This window comes from Lutjanus erythropterus, chromosome 3 (genome assembly GCF_056507025.1).
Source record: "Lutjanus erythropterus isolate fLutEry1 chromosome 3, fLutEry1.hap2, whole genome shotgun sequence".
In the NCBI taxonomy this organism is placed as follows: Eukaryota; Metazoa; Chordata; class Actinopteri; order Lutjaniformes; family Lutjanidae; genus Lutjanus; species Lutjanus erythropterus.
Window position 1 is genome coordinate 45306177 of NC_139319.1, and position 16230 is coordinate 45322406.

The following is a 16230-nucleotide window of genomic DNA, read 5'->3' on the forward strand; positions in this document are numbered from 1 at the left end:
TCACTAATACATACAGTATATCAATTTTCCAACATAATATATTAACATATTACTATATACCTAATTATATAAACATATATTTATATAGACTAAATTCATCAGCATACAAAGAGAGATTTATTCTATATTCAAATGGATGAATCTCAATCTGGTGGGCCATGAAGGCCCTTCAGTGGGCCTTGAGACGTCATGAAAACTATATTTAACAAAACATTTTTAAAACTCAATTTGACACATTTGAAATTACCATAAAATGTGTATGATTCTTTTTCAAATAATCAGAACTAAGTAAACAAGGTCATGGCTTTTGTATCGTGGAATATTCTTAATTTATCTGACCTAGTTTAACAGGCTTTACACTGTATTCGGTGACCTGACACATTAACACCAGAAGGTATCTTGGTACGAGTAATCTCATGTCTTGATCAGAGTTGTGATTACAGTTCTGGGTTTGGTTGAAGTTTTTTTAGATTTCAAATTGAGCCGTGGCATTCTGTAGTCTTGAAAAGGCTAATGTGGGGAAAATAAACAAGTTTGTGAACACAATCACTCTAACATTTATTTCACAAAAAATCAAATTACATCCTTTTGATAATCTGTTGCTTCCCCAATTATTGTTAATGATTGATAATAATTTTGGAGTGGTGGCAAACTTTTAGGCTTCTTAAGTGGGGCATGCCAGAAAAAGTTTGGGAAGCACTGGACTAATGTACTCTTGTGCTGCAGTTCCACACGTTGACCACTGGAGGGCTCATTTCTCATCTCCATCCATCAGAGCAGGCTAGCATTATTTAAAGTGTAAAAGTGTAATCCTTAAACTAGCACCGATTAATGTTAACTCAGCTACCATGTCTGTCAAGTGACCATCTTCCTGCACATATAAATAACACGAGCCCACCTTGATGCTGGGTGGACGGTTCAGGTTCTGTGAGGTACTTTTCTATTTAGCCAGTGTGTATTATCCCTAAGTTTAGAGTAGCAGAAAGTGCAGGAAAGTAATTTACTGCTGTGGACAGGGTCAGCAGCAAAATGTATTTTAGTTGCATAAAAAACTTAATCTCAGTACCTCTTTGCCTGGCTGTCGAACAGCCTTTTCCGACAGGAGACAGGAGTCAAATATCGCTCTCTTCACTGCCATCAAACTCCACTTTTACCTCATAGAACAGAACAGGTGTTGCTCGTCTACTGCTACCTAAATTGGCTAGTTAGTTTGTATTACTGTGTGACTTTGGAGAATCTGAACTAACTATTTAAAACATCACATTTTTGTTGAACTGCTGTTATTTTTGTTCCCCCAAAAAGAGGCAGAATTTCTGACTCTGATGACAGCAGGCCACAAAACCCAAAGATATGCTGATGTTCTACTTTTGGGTGTGGCTGTATGTCCATCTGTTTGTAGAGCTGCGGACCATGTCCGGTCTAAGTTTGATAGAAAGCGATGGTGTCCGGTAACCTCAGTTGTCTTTCTAGGTCAACCAGGCAAGTGGTCCACCCTGGCCCTCGGGCTGGGGCTTCTCCCATGGTCGGTCAAAGGTGATGGTGCACTGTTTTTGTGTGGTGCCGCTTGCTGTAGCTGATGCAAGTGCAGATGGTGTCTGATACTGTCTGCAAAATGTGGTCATGGTGCCAGTGATACTGTTCCCAGCAGCGAAATTTTGGATTTAAGTTAAAAGTTATGAAGCATTTTGGGGCCAAACACAACTTTTGTTCGTGTCCTACATCTGCGGTCTCAATGTTCAGATATGTCAGATAAGTTAATTCAAGTACCCTACTGATAAGCAGGGTAAAGTAAAAGTGAAAAAGCACAGGCTCTGAAATGTACTTGAAACGAAGAAAAGTAAAATGTCATCCTTTGAAGGACATTTCTACCCAATAGTTCTGTGCAAAGCTAAGTGAACCTTTCTCCATGATCAAGTTCCCCTCTCTATCTGTTTCATCTTGTTATGACGTGCTCGTAATGTGTCATCTTGTTACATCTTTTACATCATTTTTCATCTTATTATGTCTTTCACAATGTTTTTTCACGTTTTTATGTCTTTTTTTGTCTTGTTATTTCTTTATGGTCTTTTATGCCATTTGTCTTGTAATGTCTTTTACGACCTTTATTGTTTTGTTATGTCTTTCACATCAGTTTTTGTGTTTTTACATCTTTTTTGTCTTGTTACTTTGTTTTGGTCTTCCATATCAATTTGACTTGTTATGTTTTTTATACCGTGTTTCATTTTGTTATGTCTTTCACATTGCGTTTTGTCTTTCCACACTTTTTTTTACTGTTACATTTTTTTTGTCTTTATGTTGTTTTCTGTCTTGTTTCATCTTGTTACGTCTATCCTGCATGATATATGAACTGATGGATACACCAAAGAATCATCTTTTCTATGTGCTATTGTTCCATGAATTTAGGCTGAAATATTTCTTAATGTTGGTAATATGCAGTGAGGCAATGTTGAAATAATAATTTCCCTGAAATGCATGAAAACTAAAGTTAAAAAATATGTTTTGGAGTGCAAGGAGTAGACAGAACAGATATTTTTTTTGGTAAAATGTAGGCAAGTTGTCGGAAAAATAAAATCTCAAGAAAATTACAAATACCTGACAACTTAAGTATAGTGACAACGTATTTGCACTTTGTTACTTCCCACCTCTGGATACCTATTTATATTTATTACAGCCTCTAATGGCTAAAACTGAAATTCATAGAGAGTGATTTTTATTCATTTTTGAGTCTCAAAAATGCCCAAAGGTGCAGAAACACCCATTTATAAATGTATACAAATTGAACAACAGACTGGTTAATCAAATTTAATGATGTGCTGTAGTTTCTCACTATGACCCCCAGAGGGCAGTGAAGATCCATTATTCTAAATACACTCAGGTCACCTCCACCTGGCAATAAGGCAGGCTAATGTAAGACGAGAAGTTTCTCTGGAATAAAACATTTCTTATAGTAATATTAAATATCCAAAAAACACCCAGTAAGTAAACATCAATACAGAAGATTTCGAACATTAGGCTGGACGCCAGACACCACAAGGTAAATCAACTTATAAATATCTAAAATCTTCCTTGGTAAATAACAGAGAATATCCACAGAGTCACATTTTCCCTCTTATATTGTAAACAACAATGAGATCCTTTTTAGAACCCATTTATGAATGAAAGGAGTGTCCTGCTGTCACTGTGTTTATTTCTGTGTTAGGGACGTCCCACCACCTCCTTTTCCATCCCATCCCGTCTCATTCCTGAGCAGCCTGTATAAAAATCCCAGGAATCCTGGCTCTGTAGCAGACCTGAATGTGTGTCCTCGTTGAACATCCAGGATGACAGGGATTATTGTGTTTCTCTTGTTTCTGGGACTCCCTCTTTACAAGACAGAGGAGCATGTTGTCAACGGTGAGTGAGAACATTTTTGATCACCCAGAATGGTACAGATTTAAAGCTTTGTGCATTTTTATGTGTTGGAGAAAAAGTTTTTTTAATACGCCGCCCTTTTAAGTATAATATCTCAACACCTTGCTATGATATGGTTTAACTGCTGTTTAACACTGGGGCTCTGTAGCTTTGGATCTCTCCAGGGAAATGTGTATTATTCTGATATTTGTCAAAAACATTTCTTTAAAAAACACACAAAAAGATACAATAATCGGACATATTTTTGTATGCAAAATTGTCCATTTAGATGGACAAATACTACATCGAAACAGTTATTACATAATGTGATTTAGATTAAACGATTGGTGAGTAACAGTTGAAATCATTTTACAACTTTGATGGATTGACTTTCGTGGCTTTGGTTAATTTTAAACTAATAATTTAGCTGTAGATTCTTATCCAGTTAGACATTTCCAACACAGCATGCCAAGGTCAGCAAGTGTCATACTGTAGAATAATCAAGATGTCACATTTTAATTATGAAAGTCGCTGATTTAATGTCCAATTGAAGTCATACTTTATTAATAAAAATAAAGAAGGATCCTTAACATTTTAAGTTACAAGGAGCAACCACTGTTATGCAAATTAACTGAATCCATTATTGTAACTTAGTGTAAAAGCAGGCTTTAATATTACATTAAAGGGACAGTTCACTCCAAAATCAAAAATACTTGTTTCTTCTGGCCTGTAGTGCTGTTTATCCATCCAGATACTTGTGGTGTTAGTTGCAGAGTTTTGGAGATATCAGCCATAGAGATGTCTGCCTTTTCTCAATAAATGGCACTGAGTTTGTGGTGCTCAAGGCACCAGAAAACACACTAAAAAGTTGTGTCTCTTTCCAGAAATCACGACCAGGTCGCTTAAGGTAATCTATAGACCTTGTGGTGAGCAGTTTCATGTAGGAACTGCTTTCTTTCTATCAGTTCCTACGTGACACTACTCAAAACAAGGTCTGTGGATTATGTTGGGGTCATGAATTTTGGAAAGAGACATTGCTATTGAGTTTTTTTTTTTATTGTAATGTCTTCTAGTTCCATTACATTGGAGGGTCGACAGAAATCTCCAGAACTCTGCAGCTGATCTGACTTGGGGGTGAACTATTCCTTTAATAATTATTTGTGTTTCTTCTTCAGTTGGAGATGTTTCATCATGAGAAACTGAAACTTCATCTCACTGACCTTAGCATGTGTGGGTTGGAAAAGTCTACTACTATGCAAAGAAAGACAGAAAGAAAAGGAAACTATAAAAAATGTGTTGTCGATTTTCAGATGAAGTTTCTTTAACGTATATCAAAATGAAGGAAACAACATAACTGAGGTGCAACTTTTTGTTGTGTCTAACGCAGAGCTGTACACCCTTATAGAAAAAGGTCAGAGCAGCTTTGTGGACCCAGCTCCGAGTAACCAGACCCGGCTGCTGGTCAAAGAGCCCTCCCTGCCCATCAACGAGCTTCTGGAGAAGAGCAGCAAGACTGGTGAATCCAAATTTGCCCTCCATCCTCTGCCCTCTGCTGTGTGGCCGAAGCACAGCGACCTGGCCCCAGTCCCTCGCCACCACAGTCCCCACAACAAGAGCAAGAAGGGCCCCAAGAGCGACCGTCTGCTGGAGCACAACAGCGAGAAAACCAGAGGTGAGGTGGCCGGTCCGCTTCCCAAAACCCTCCTGACAGGAGCTGCAGCTGCTGCTGCTGCTGCTGCTGCTCCCAGCAACAACAACCGCACTGTGCAGAAACCCAACCAGGACGCCCAGTCCAACATCAGTCCTCCTCAGCAGAGCGAGCCAGAGGGACACCCCAACTCCAGACCCAGGGGTCCTCCACCCCACACGCAGCCTCAGGCTCAGCCACACCAGCCGGCCCCCTCCCCGCGCAGAGATCCCCCCAACCGACGGCTGGACCCGGAGGAGAACCGGCCGGGAAAGTCCAGCCTCTATCAGTCAGGTATCGGTGCAGCAACCCGGAACAACAGCCGCCCGCCTATCACCTTCAACCGGCGCTCCTCCAGCCTGCTCTACCAGTTCGACATCCTGAGGAGAGGTATTTGTTGTGTCCCGACTCTGAGGGCTGACCTGTGTGTGTGTGTGTGTGTGTGTGTGTGTGTGTTTGTGTGTGTGTGTGTGTGTGTGTGTGTGTGTGTGTGTGTGTGTGTGTGTGTGAGAGAGAGAGAGAGAGAGAGAGAGACCTGTCAGCTGTCCTCATAACCAGGATCTCTGAATGTTACTTTAATGCAAAGGCCGAAAGTAACTAAGTACAAACAATTCATTACTGTACTTTGATTTTTCAGGTATCTGTACTTTACTGCTGAATTTATTTTTATGATGTTTTATTTATATAAACACAAATATTTGTACTTTCTTCTCCTTACAGGCCCGATACTTTATTTGTAATTCATTTGAGAGGAATTATTGATTATTTGTGATTGCATCATTGCGCGCCACCTTTACAAACACGAAGAAGTAATATCAAGAAGAATATGGCTTTACAAGCTGAAAAATGGCACAAAATACATAAGACAAAAATTACATAACAAGATGAAAAGACGGAAAATAGATGTAACAAGACGAAAAAGACGCAGCAAGATGTAGACAATGTAACAGGACAAAAACAACATTTCCAAGAAGTAAATTATATATATATATATAAAATATATAATCAGTTCTTCTACTTTTACCTGAGTTTTTCTTCACTCAGGAATCTGTAGTTCTACTCCAGTAATGAATCTGTGTACTTTCACCACCTCTGCTTTAGTGAACTTGAGCTTTATGATGTATTAAACTGCTTTGTGGGATGATATGTTTCAAAACACTGAAATTATCTAACAGTAAGAGTTTAGCCATCTGGAAACATCTTTGATGTTCAGTATCACAATATTTATTACCAGCAATAATCTGTGCAATCTGACTAATGACTCAAACCAATGTAAAATGGATTTCTTACCAAATTAACCTTCATTCTACCGACCTTTTTAACAAACAAGGACTACTGATGATTATCGAGGTGCCAGAATAAAATATCATCAAAAATTATTACTTATTTATTTATTAATTTATTTATCTCTAGAATATTATTAGCTATGTAATTAAAGCTAGTACAATATGTTTTTAACTGGTTATGAAACAGTCTCTGTTTAATACCAATCACCTATATGACCTATATGAATATATAGTTATTGTTAATGCTTGCCAGGTTTGATTCTCATTAAAATCAGATGAAATAAGCCTGTTTACATTTTCCCAGGCAGAATTACAGTGAGTAATATATTATCCAGTTAAAAAGAAGAGAAAGGAGATGTTTCCTTAAGTAATAATAATAATTTCTGATGTTATATTTTGTGGTTATGGTGGAGGAAACACTACCACTTTTGTCCACAGGGGGCTCCAGAATCAACAAAATATCTCAGTTTCTTGTTGCAGCTTTAATGTCACCTTTAATTAATAATAATTTTAGCAAAGTTACAGTTAATTTGTATACTCTGTAAAACAGAAATTGATAGAGTACATGAGGAGATCTGTGACTGTGAATGCCCTGTCCTCACTGATAGTGTGGACTTATAGTCAGTCCTGACAAAACTATCAAGATGCTTTTGAACAAAGATAAAATGTTGGTGCATCTTGATGGGCTATGGGTTGCACATGTTCACCGCAATGCCCCTGATGTGTTTCCCATCACTCTCCACTGTGTCCTGTCTAATTAAGGGTAAAAAATGACCCTTAAAATACAGAGATATAAACACAGATGTTTTTACTTTTGTGGAAATATGGGTCATATGGAGCCGTTACTGTAGCAAAACTATTTACAAATGTGTGTGGAGAGTTTTGTGACTGTATCTAAATCCATGTGTGCATCATCAGGTTTGTAAATGTGAACAGAATCTCTAAATGTGTACTGGAACTTTGTGAACGTGAACAGGAATCTGCACAAGTGTATTCAGAATCAATATGTGTAATCAGACTGTTAAATGTGTAAAAACAAGCTATGAGATTTAGTGTAGACAAATCTGTAAATATACATTTTTGGAGATTTTTTTTAGTCACCACCAGTCCATTGTTCAGTCAGTCCACAAAATTCCCCACCCTTTGGTGACCACCATTTTTGTCCTAGGACATTGAAATTTGGCATAGATGTCAAATGTGTGTGTGTATGTAAAAGTGTATGTTTCTGTTCATGCCATCTGTCAAAACGGGTGTGACAGTGGGCGTGGCCTAAAACAATTATCACTTCTAAATGGATTCACATAACACGTCCAAACTCATGAACCATCAGTTGTAAATTCTTGTGGGAGGCATCACTGGTCTCTGCAGAGAGTTCTTATTTCAGTTGTATGGCTAAGCCCCATCCCCTTTGCTTTAAGCCACGCCCTCTTCATACCTAATGAACTGTTGGTCATAGAAGCTTGCAGCAGGCATCATTGGATTTAGCAAAGTAGCAGGAGTAACACTCTTCATACTTTAGCTATTGCAAATTTGCACTTATTTTAGCTGCTATCAGAAGCTCTATAGGTTGCTTGATTGGTCAGTCAGTCAGTCACCAAAAAATTCCCCACCCTTTGGCAGTTTTCATCCCTGGAATTGGCTGAAATTTAGCATGGAAGTCGTGTGTGTGTGTGTGTGTGTGTGTGTGTGTGTGTGTGTGTGTGTGTGTGTGTGTGTGTGTGTGTTAAGGCCTGTGTTTGTGGTCATGCAAATTGGATAAAGGGATGCATGGCAGTGGGAGTGGCCTAACACAAAAAGAACTTTAGATTCACAGACTCATACAAAACTTTGTAGAAAGACTGATTATGAGCCAAAAGACAGTCAACTAACTGTTCATGATGCTGGACAAAGAGGGCGTGGCAATGGGCGTGACCTATACGTTCTAAGCAGAACTTAACTCATTACTTCCTTCTTTTAGGTACCTGTGTGAGCCATTATCTGACTCAGTGGAGTTTTTTAAATTTTTAAATTGTGACAGCTTGCTCACCCCATACACTTTAGCCACGCCGCCTGTCATAACCTTGTCGTGAACTATTTGTCATAGAGCATTGTGGCAGAGACTTTTTTCACTGATTAGATTTAGTCCCACTCCTTATGCTTTAGCCACACAGGTAAAATGGTTGTGCATGTGTGAATACATGCACTTGATGCATGCAGATTCATGCTTTTACACATTTACAGATCTAATTATGCACACATGGACTCTGAATGCACATTTGCAGAGTCCTGTTCACATTCACAAATCCCACTACACATTTAGAGACTCTTTTACACATTTAAAAATATGATTACACTGATTGAGATACAGTTAAAAAACTCAGTTATACAGTAATGTAATATACACTAACAGACAAAGTTCACAGAGTTCACAAAGAGTGATAATGACAGTGATGGTTTCACTCTTCTCAGTTAGTTAACATCCCCTGCCACTAATTACAACCACTAACCCCTAAAATCTGGCTGTCAGTGTCTCTCTTTGTGTGCAGATGTCTTTTGGGAGCAAGAGATTGTAATGACACTGATGCAAAGAAAGTGTGAGGGCTCTGACATTGTAATTAAGATGGAAAATGTAACAGGGATGTGATCCCATCACACATACCACCACCTCCTCCTGTCCCATGCTGTGGAATTCGACGCCTGGGTTTTGTAATGACAACCTTGTCCTTTTCTAATGACGCTGGAATGAGGGTCTGGCTCCACACAGGGCACGGCAGACAGTCACTTTCTCTTCTTCTCAACCCTCCATCCTGTCCTCTTCTTGTTCTCTTCTCTGCAGAGTCCGACTTCACGCATGATGCTTTCTGCATGAGCGAATGCAGGAAGGAGAAGGAGGAGAGGGAGTATTACTGCTACAGTGAGTTTGGTATGTATCCAGCAAGAGACAAAAACAAAAGTAAGATGCAGTCAATGTAAACTTTAATGCTTTGTGATGATTTTCAGGCATTAATATGGTACTGATCATTCCATTTAGGACATATTTGTGAAGTAATGAACATCCCTGAAGACTTTGAACACATCCCTGGCTGTATGTAGATAGTAATTAACGGTCCAGTGTGTAAGAATTATTTATAAGCATGTTTTCATTAGTGTATAATCACCTGAAAATAAGAATCTCTGTGTTAGAATTTTTGTCACTGTTTGGATTGATATCTACAGAGGGCACAGGTCCTCCTCCTCAAGGTTGCCATGTTACACCACCATGTTTTTACAGTAGCCCAAAATGGTCAAACCAAACACTGGCTCTACATACGGCCTTTTGCACGAATTTCACAGCCACTGTAGGTTCTCCTACATGCTTGGAAGGCAAGAGGGCAATTTTTCAATCTGCAAGCTTACTGCTAGATGCCACTAAATCCTACATGGTACTCCACTCCAAAGCACTCCAATTACCATTGTTCTCCATGTTAGGAAACTTCTTAAAAAGACTGATATTAGTCACCCACATGTAGGTCTATGTACAATAAATATGAAGCTATGGCCAACAGGTAGTTAGCTTAGCTTAGCTTAGCTTAGCTTAGGGAGCTAAAATAAGCTAAGCTTAGACTGCAGACTGGAAGTGGGGAAAATCAGCAAAAGAGTGAACACAAAAATCCACCTACCAGTGTGTTAAGAGCTTACAAATGAGCACATTCCATTGACATGGAATCCAGACAAACACCAAAGTGGAAAGGTTTTATTTAGCTGTTCCCCCCTTCTCCAGTCTTTATGCTAAGCTAAACCAAGCAGCTGTAGCTTCTAGGGGTGGTTAATCTGTCTGATTTCCCGATCCGATTCAATTACAATTATTGAGGTCCCGATTTGATTACCAACCGATTTTTGATTATTAACGATTCTCGATTAGCGATTATTGATTTTCCATTTGACAACAGTAACCCAAAATACACCACAAAGTTATTGCACCATTAAAAAAACAGTTGCTGAATTACTTAACTCTTTTATTGAGTAACAACTCAAAGCACTTCCTGTGCAGTACAAAAAAGAAAAAAGTGGTGGGATTAGGGTTAAATTATTTTAAAAATGCACTTTGATCTTTGTCTGTCTGTAATTATCACCATAGTTAATAATGTAATAATAATGATAATATTAATGATAATGGTTATAATATTAAAAACTTCAAACTTATACAGTGCTGTACTATGTATATACTATACATATATTAGATCATTATATACTGTACAGTATAATACACAACTACACTCTGTAGTCTGACTCAATGTCCCGCCTACAGCAGCACATCTGATTGGTTAGAAGTCATAATCAATCAATCAATCAGCAGACACACTGTGTCACAGACGTGGTGAGACAGAGCTGCACCAGTGAGCAGAGAGGAGCTGTGTAGAAGTTAAGACAGCTGATATCACCAAAGTTTCAATGAACATCACAGTTTGATGATCTGTTTCTATGGTGATAGCAGAGTTACATCAGTGAAAAAAGTTATGGTCTGGATTTCACTCAAGGTGATGTGACGACTTTTAAATCAGTCGCTCTTCACAGAGATGAGCTGCACACAGCAGCATCTGTCCTCTGTTCACTGCAACACTGCATGGAGATTTCTGGTATTATAACTTATACAAAAGTAACAGTGACAGTAAAACTATGATGCTCACATGTGGTCCGTGGATCACATGCATGCCAAACCGTAGAAGGCGATCCGTATGGGACACGGATCAACTGCGATCTGTTGCACCCCTAGTTGGTTGCTCGTTGCTGGTTGATCCTCGTCCATTTTACACACCTGCTCGTACGGCTCACTCGCTCTGGCCGCTGCACACACTTGCGAATTGGAACTGGGCACGCTCGCTTGACGTTCAACTTCCGTTGACCGCGGGATAACATTTTTGCAAAATAAAAAAAATGCAAAAAATAATCGATTTTTGAAAATGTAATAATCGATTCATACTCATCCATAACATAATCGCGATTAATTAATAATCGATTTTTTTCACCACCCCTAGTAGCTTCATTTTGTATATATCATACAGACATGAGTGGTATCTATCTTTTCACCTCACTCTGGGCAAAAAAGGATTTGTATATTTACCAAAGTGACAAACTGTTTGTTTAAAAAATATATTTCTAAAATTTATATTGCACCTTTAAGTTCTACTTTATGGTGTGTATATATATATGTATATATATATATGTATATATATATATATGTATATATATATATATATGAATTTCCAACATTTTAACAATGGTGGAGAGAGTACTGAAAATCCGTATTTAAGTACAAATACTGTTATAATATACTATAAAGTTTTTTTCAAAAGTTAATTGAAATCAATATAGATACACAACAAGTTTGAACTTCTCGTGTACATCACCTGAGTCTATGACCATAAAAACTTTTTTATTTGTACAATCAGATCAGAAAAAAATAATTGTTGGATACAGGCAGTCAGCTCTAAAAAAAAAAAAAAAAGATTTTTGCTAATGAATTTGGATCTGTGAGTATTCTTCAGTCTAAATCATCCCCCAAGTCCTGCACTGTTCCAGTCAGGTGTCCTGGTCTCCTCACCAAACCTGTGTCTGCAGCAGTATTTTGTTGTTTTTCATCTGAATGTCATGGTTTTCATTGGCCCATTTGTGATTAGATAGTCTTAGGAGCTACAAAAATGACAGACAAAAGGTTTGGATACTAATTTAACTTTTATTTAGTATTTAATTAGGACTTAAAAAAGCAACTAAGTAGGTTACACTGTGTCATGTATACTTGAGTACAACTAAATTAACAGATTTTAAAAAATACTCATGAAAGTACCCCCCAAAAAGACTTGCATTTTAGACAGCATTTTAACATGGTTTTTTTTATGTCCTTTCAACAGCCATCAATGGGATAGTTCATGACATCGATGTGGTACGTAAAGGAATACGGCTCATCACACTGATGGTGAGCAGCGACGGCTTCTACAAGATGAGCCGTCTGTATGTGACCCCAGACAGCTTTTTCTTCAAAGTTCGCCTTTTGGTTCTGGACACCTACAAGTGCAGCAAGCCCTGCCCGGACATCAAGCTCGGTAAATATAGTGGGGTCACTCAAAGGCCTTATAAAACAAAAGATCTGGACAAGAAAAACTCAATGCTCAAGTGTATAAAACTCCCTGTTATCTATTTTTTATGTATTAAGTGATTTGTAAAAATAATAAAAAAAATATATATATCCATTGATTGATACTCCAGATCAGATTAAGGACAGCTGTATATTATGGGACATGTATGCAGAGACTGAAGGAAGTGTAAAGACCCATAAATTATGAGGCCAATAACAAGTTTACACCAAATTGTTCTTGTGTGGGTTGTGGGATTTTGTTTCCCTGAATTCAGCAAAAACAGTAACAACCACTTTGTTTAGAGCAAACATGAAAATTGCTCAGCTGTGCATTTTTTCCAGTCATTTCAACATTTCCTCTACGTGTTCCCAAGGGACCAGATACATCGTAATGGGCCAGATCTACCACCGGAGGCGCCACCTTCCCAGTGACCTCCTGAACCTACTGGGCGGTAAACTGAAGCCTGGAGACGGCCTCCTGCGAAGCAACAACTACGTTAAGAGGTTCAACAAACGGAGGCACCAGAAAACCCTGGAAGCCACCCGCTCCAGGTGTAGGTGAAGCAAAGATGAGACTATTGCCCCCTGCTGCAGGGGAAGAGACATTGCAGCTGTTCTGAACTGATCATAACTAACCCCTCAGTATTGTGCAAGACAGAGGACATTTTGCAGAAAGCATGGATTTATTTTCTTATGGACTGCTATGATGTATCATAATCCTGCGTCATCTTTTTTTTTTCTTTTTTTTTACTCATCTGTAAAGTTTCCGAAGTTCTGACTTGTGGTGTTTTTGATAGAAAACACAAGCAGCTTCAATTAAATGGATTTTCCATGATCATTTTATGTGTGGGGCATCAAAGAACGGTGTCCCCTCAGCCCTCGATTATTTTCTCAAAATATCAACTTCACTCATGGCTGGATCATGAAGTCCCAAAATTGAAAAGGTATAAAATTGGCTCATTTTGAAAGGTGAAATGTTCAGAAAATTTTTGTTGTTAATGACACCAGTGGCCGTTGAATGAACTGCAGTCGAGCATCCTGAGTATTGGCCAAAAAAAGTGGCGTGACATGCACGAGAATCAAGTTGATTGACCTGCGTCCTGTTGATAGATGAGGTAAGTAAAGTCAGGCTTCTGTTGTGATTGGTGCTGGTCGTTGTTGTAAGAGGACATTTCTAAGCTAATGTTAGCTACTGCTGCACACTGTAGCTGAAGAGAGGCAAGGCACTCAGGAATCTGCATAAATGTCATCCTTTTTTCACAAAAAAAAGAAAAGCTGTCCAGAGTCCTTCACATAGAAATCAGTCCACAGGCTGCTATAAGCAACCAAGACTCATTTTTAAAGTTATGTTAACATCCGCTCACACATAGGTTATGGAGTGCTGCATGGATGATGTATTTTTGTAGGCCAAACCCGGAAGTTAGCATCACTCCAGTTCCCTTCACAAAAAGCCAATTGGACTTTTTTATTGGATTTTGGATTAGTGCACAAAGCAAGATAATCTTCACAAATGAGCATAAAAGCAATCACCTGAAGTAAAAAGCTAACGTTTGGCTATAAACGAACTAAGCCACAGTTGTATGACTTCACATGAACACCACTAAGTGACTAGTGTTCAGTGTGATAACATTTAATGTCCCTGACAACCTCTAGTCTCATTTAGCTCCTTGTTAGCAGCCATCTTTTAAGGCATGTCAAAGCTGCCAAATTCATGACATGTATTTTCTGATATTTTTTATGTTGTAGAACAAAACATGAAAATCCCCTTAGTTCGTGCTACAGACCTCGTTTCAACATCTAGTCAAAAAGCCCATTCCGAAAACTGACTGACTTTGACGAGGGGACTGGGAGTGCTAATATGCTAACTCATTTCCAGGTTTTAGGACTCATTCCTGCACCACTCTGTACGAAGCAATTAATACATGTAAATTGCTTCACACAGTACCTTTAAATGGAAATTTTGCTTATCTGAAACACACTTCTGTCCATTTAGCCTAAAATTAGTTTATAGAATAAATATATTCTGTCATCTTGCATCTTTACATCTTGCAAATAGGGTTGAGGTTGCAGATTTCAACAAACTCAAAACCCTTTGCTTCACCCTCCCCTTCCAAGAGTGTAGGAGAAGCTATGGTGGCAGCAAAACTTGCAAAAAATACACAGAAGGCCATATCAGGCCATACAGCCAGTGTTTGGTTTGTCCATTCTGGGCTCCTGTAGAAACATGGCAGGTCAAAATGGGCAGCAAAACTACAACAATTATTTGTAGGTGATAATGCACTAATAAAAACATATTTCTGAACATTATATTCCATTTCTGTCATATTCTACCAATAGATTCTGCTAAATCTTAAACACTGGACCTTTAACGTTGTTTTTCTGAGTAAATTCAAATTGACTTTTCAAAATGAGGCCAGTTGCTTAGAATATTTTAGGAAACATAGGAACCATGGATCTCAGTCCATTCTTTAAATTTAATATGTTTGATTAATAAGCACTGTTTCTAAACGGATATGAATACAACATGTTGTATTGCACTTAACAGCATTGTTTTGTAACAACCCAGCCCTGTGTGTCTTGTCACTGTGGTTGATATTGGTAAGCAGGAAATGCTCTATTACTGTTACAAGGACCAAAGGGACAAAGGAAGGACGGATCTGAGAACAGTAACAAACCACGGTGGAGAAGGAGGAGGAGGAGGAGGAGGAGAAGGAGAGTGAAAAAGGGAGCATAGGACCTTTGGCTGTCATGAGAGCGGCTTATTTTTCTAACTTTAATTATGCGTCCACGATGAAATATCTGCCCGAGTAGACTGGGACATCAAAAGGAGGCCTTGCTGAATGAGAAGGGCGTGTGTTGTTGTAGGGACTAAGCCATAAATCTAATCGCAGGAATCTGATCCTCTCCGCACCTGGACACATGACTCGGAAAAGTGCCTCCGTCATGGCTCCTCTCTGGGATGGCTCTTGTTTTCTTGCTTACACATAAACACACACTCCTTTGGTGTAAGGCCAAAGCTCAAAAAGGGAATATTTAAAGTATTCAGGCAGGATCAGAGAAGGAAGGAGGAGGTTGGGGGACAAGGTGGAGGAGAAATAAAGGAGGTTATGTAAAATGACATAGGGAGGGGATTGAAGCAGGATGTTGGGTCTGTCTTTCTGAGGGGAGAGCTTCTTATTTAATCAGAAATCCCGCAGCTTGATTGTAGTACGACCCTGAGCTCGTACTTCTTATGAAAGGGAAAACATTTGCACTGAACGCTTACTTTGCTTTAATATACATGAACCCAATAAAAATGTGTATTTGTTTTGTACTCAATGACCCAGTGAGGAGTTTATTTGTCTTTAAACCATCCACTCATGCTATCACACACATCCAGAGGTGGCAAAAGTACACACATTCTTACTTATGTAAAAAAGATTCTGGTAGAAGTAGAAATACTGATTCAACTTCTTTACTCAAGTAAAAGTGACAAAGTGCAGGCTCTGAAACATACTCAAAGTATAAAAGTAGAATGTAGCCATCTGAAGGACATTTCTACCAGCTATTTCTGGCCAAGCCTCCCTCTCTTGTCTGTTTTCATTATGTTACATCTTTTATGTAGTTTATAGTGTTGCTATTTCTTTTTCATCTCGTTACTTTTTTGTTGTCTTCGTCATACATGTTTTTTGTCTTGTTGCATCTTTTACATCGCTTTTCATCTTGTTACATAGTTTTTTTCCTTAAGTCTTTTTTGTCGTAATTTGTCTTTTATGTTGTATTTCGTCTTTTTTGTC

At 38.6% G+C, this 16230-nt stretch overlaps 1 protein-coding gene across 2 annotated transcripts; it reads left to right on the forward strand.

The window, feature by feature from the left end:
• Window positions 1–2937: 2937 nt before the first annotated feature.
• On the forward strand, window positions 2938–14842 carry LOC146330897 (uncharacterized). Of its 2 annotated transcripts, none has more exons than XM_084714373.1 (5): window positions 2938–3393; window positions 4796–5467; window positions 9179–9265; window positions 12231–12422; window positions 12829–14842. In XM_084714373.1, the coding sequence occupies exons 1-5, from the start codon at window positions 3321–3323 to the stop codon at window positions 13014–13016; spliced, it is 1212 nt and encodes a 403-aa protein (XP_084570499.1). In that variant the 5' UTR covers window positions 2938–3320; the 3' UTR covers window positions 13017–14842. The 2 variants fall into 2 exon arrangements, with proteins under 2 accessions (XP_084570499.1, XP_084570498.1); XM_084714372.1 differs by having other exon boundaries at window positions 2939–3393; window positions 4778–5467.
• Window positions 14843–16230: the final 1388 nt, after the last annotated feature.

Excerpts from the sequence above, each read along its gene's own strand:
- LOC146330897 (XM_084714372.1), top strand. The coding sequence starts at position 3,321 with ATGACAGGGATTATTGTGTTTCTCTTGTTTCTGGGACTCCCTCTTTAC. Across the intron at positions 5,468-9,178 it reads GTTCGACATCCTGAGGAGAG|AGTCCGACTTCACGCATGAT; the intron begins GTATTTGTTGTG and ends TCTTCTCTGCAG. Across the intron at positions 9,266-12,230 it reads TTACTGCTACAGTGAGTTTG|CCATCAATGGGATAGTTCAT; the intron begins GTATGTATCCAG and ends TCCTTTCAACAG.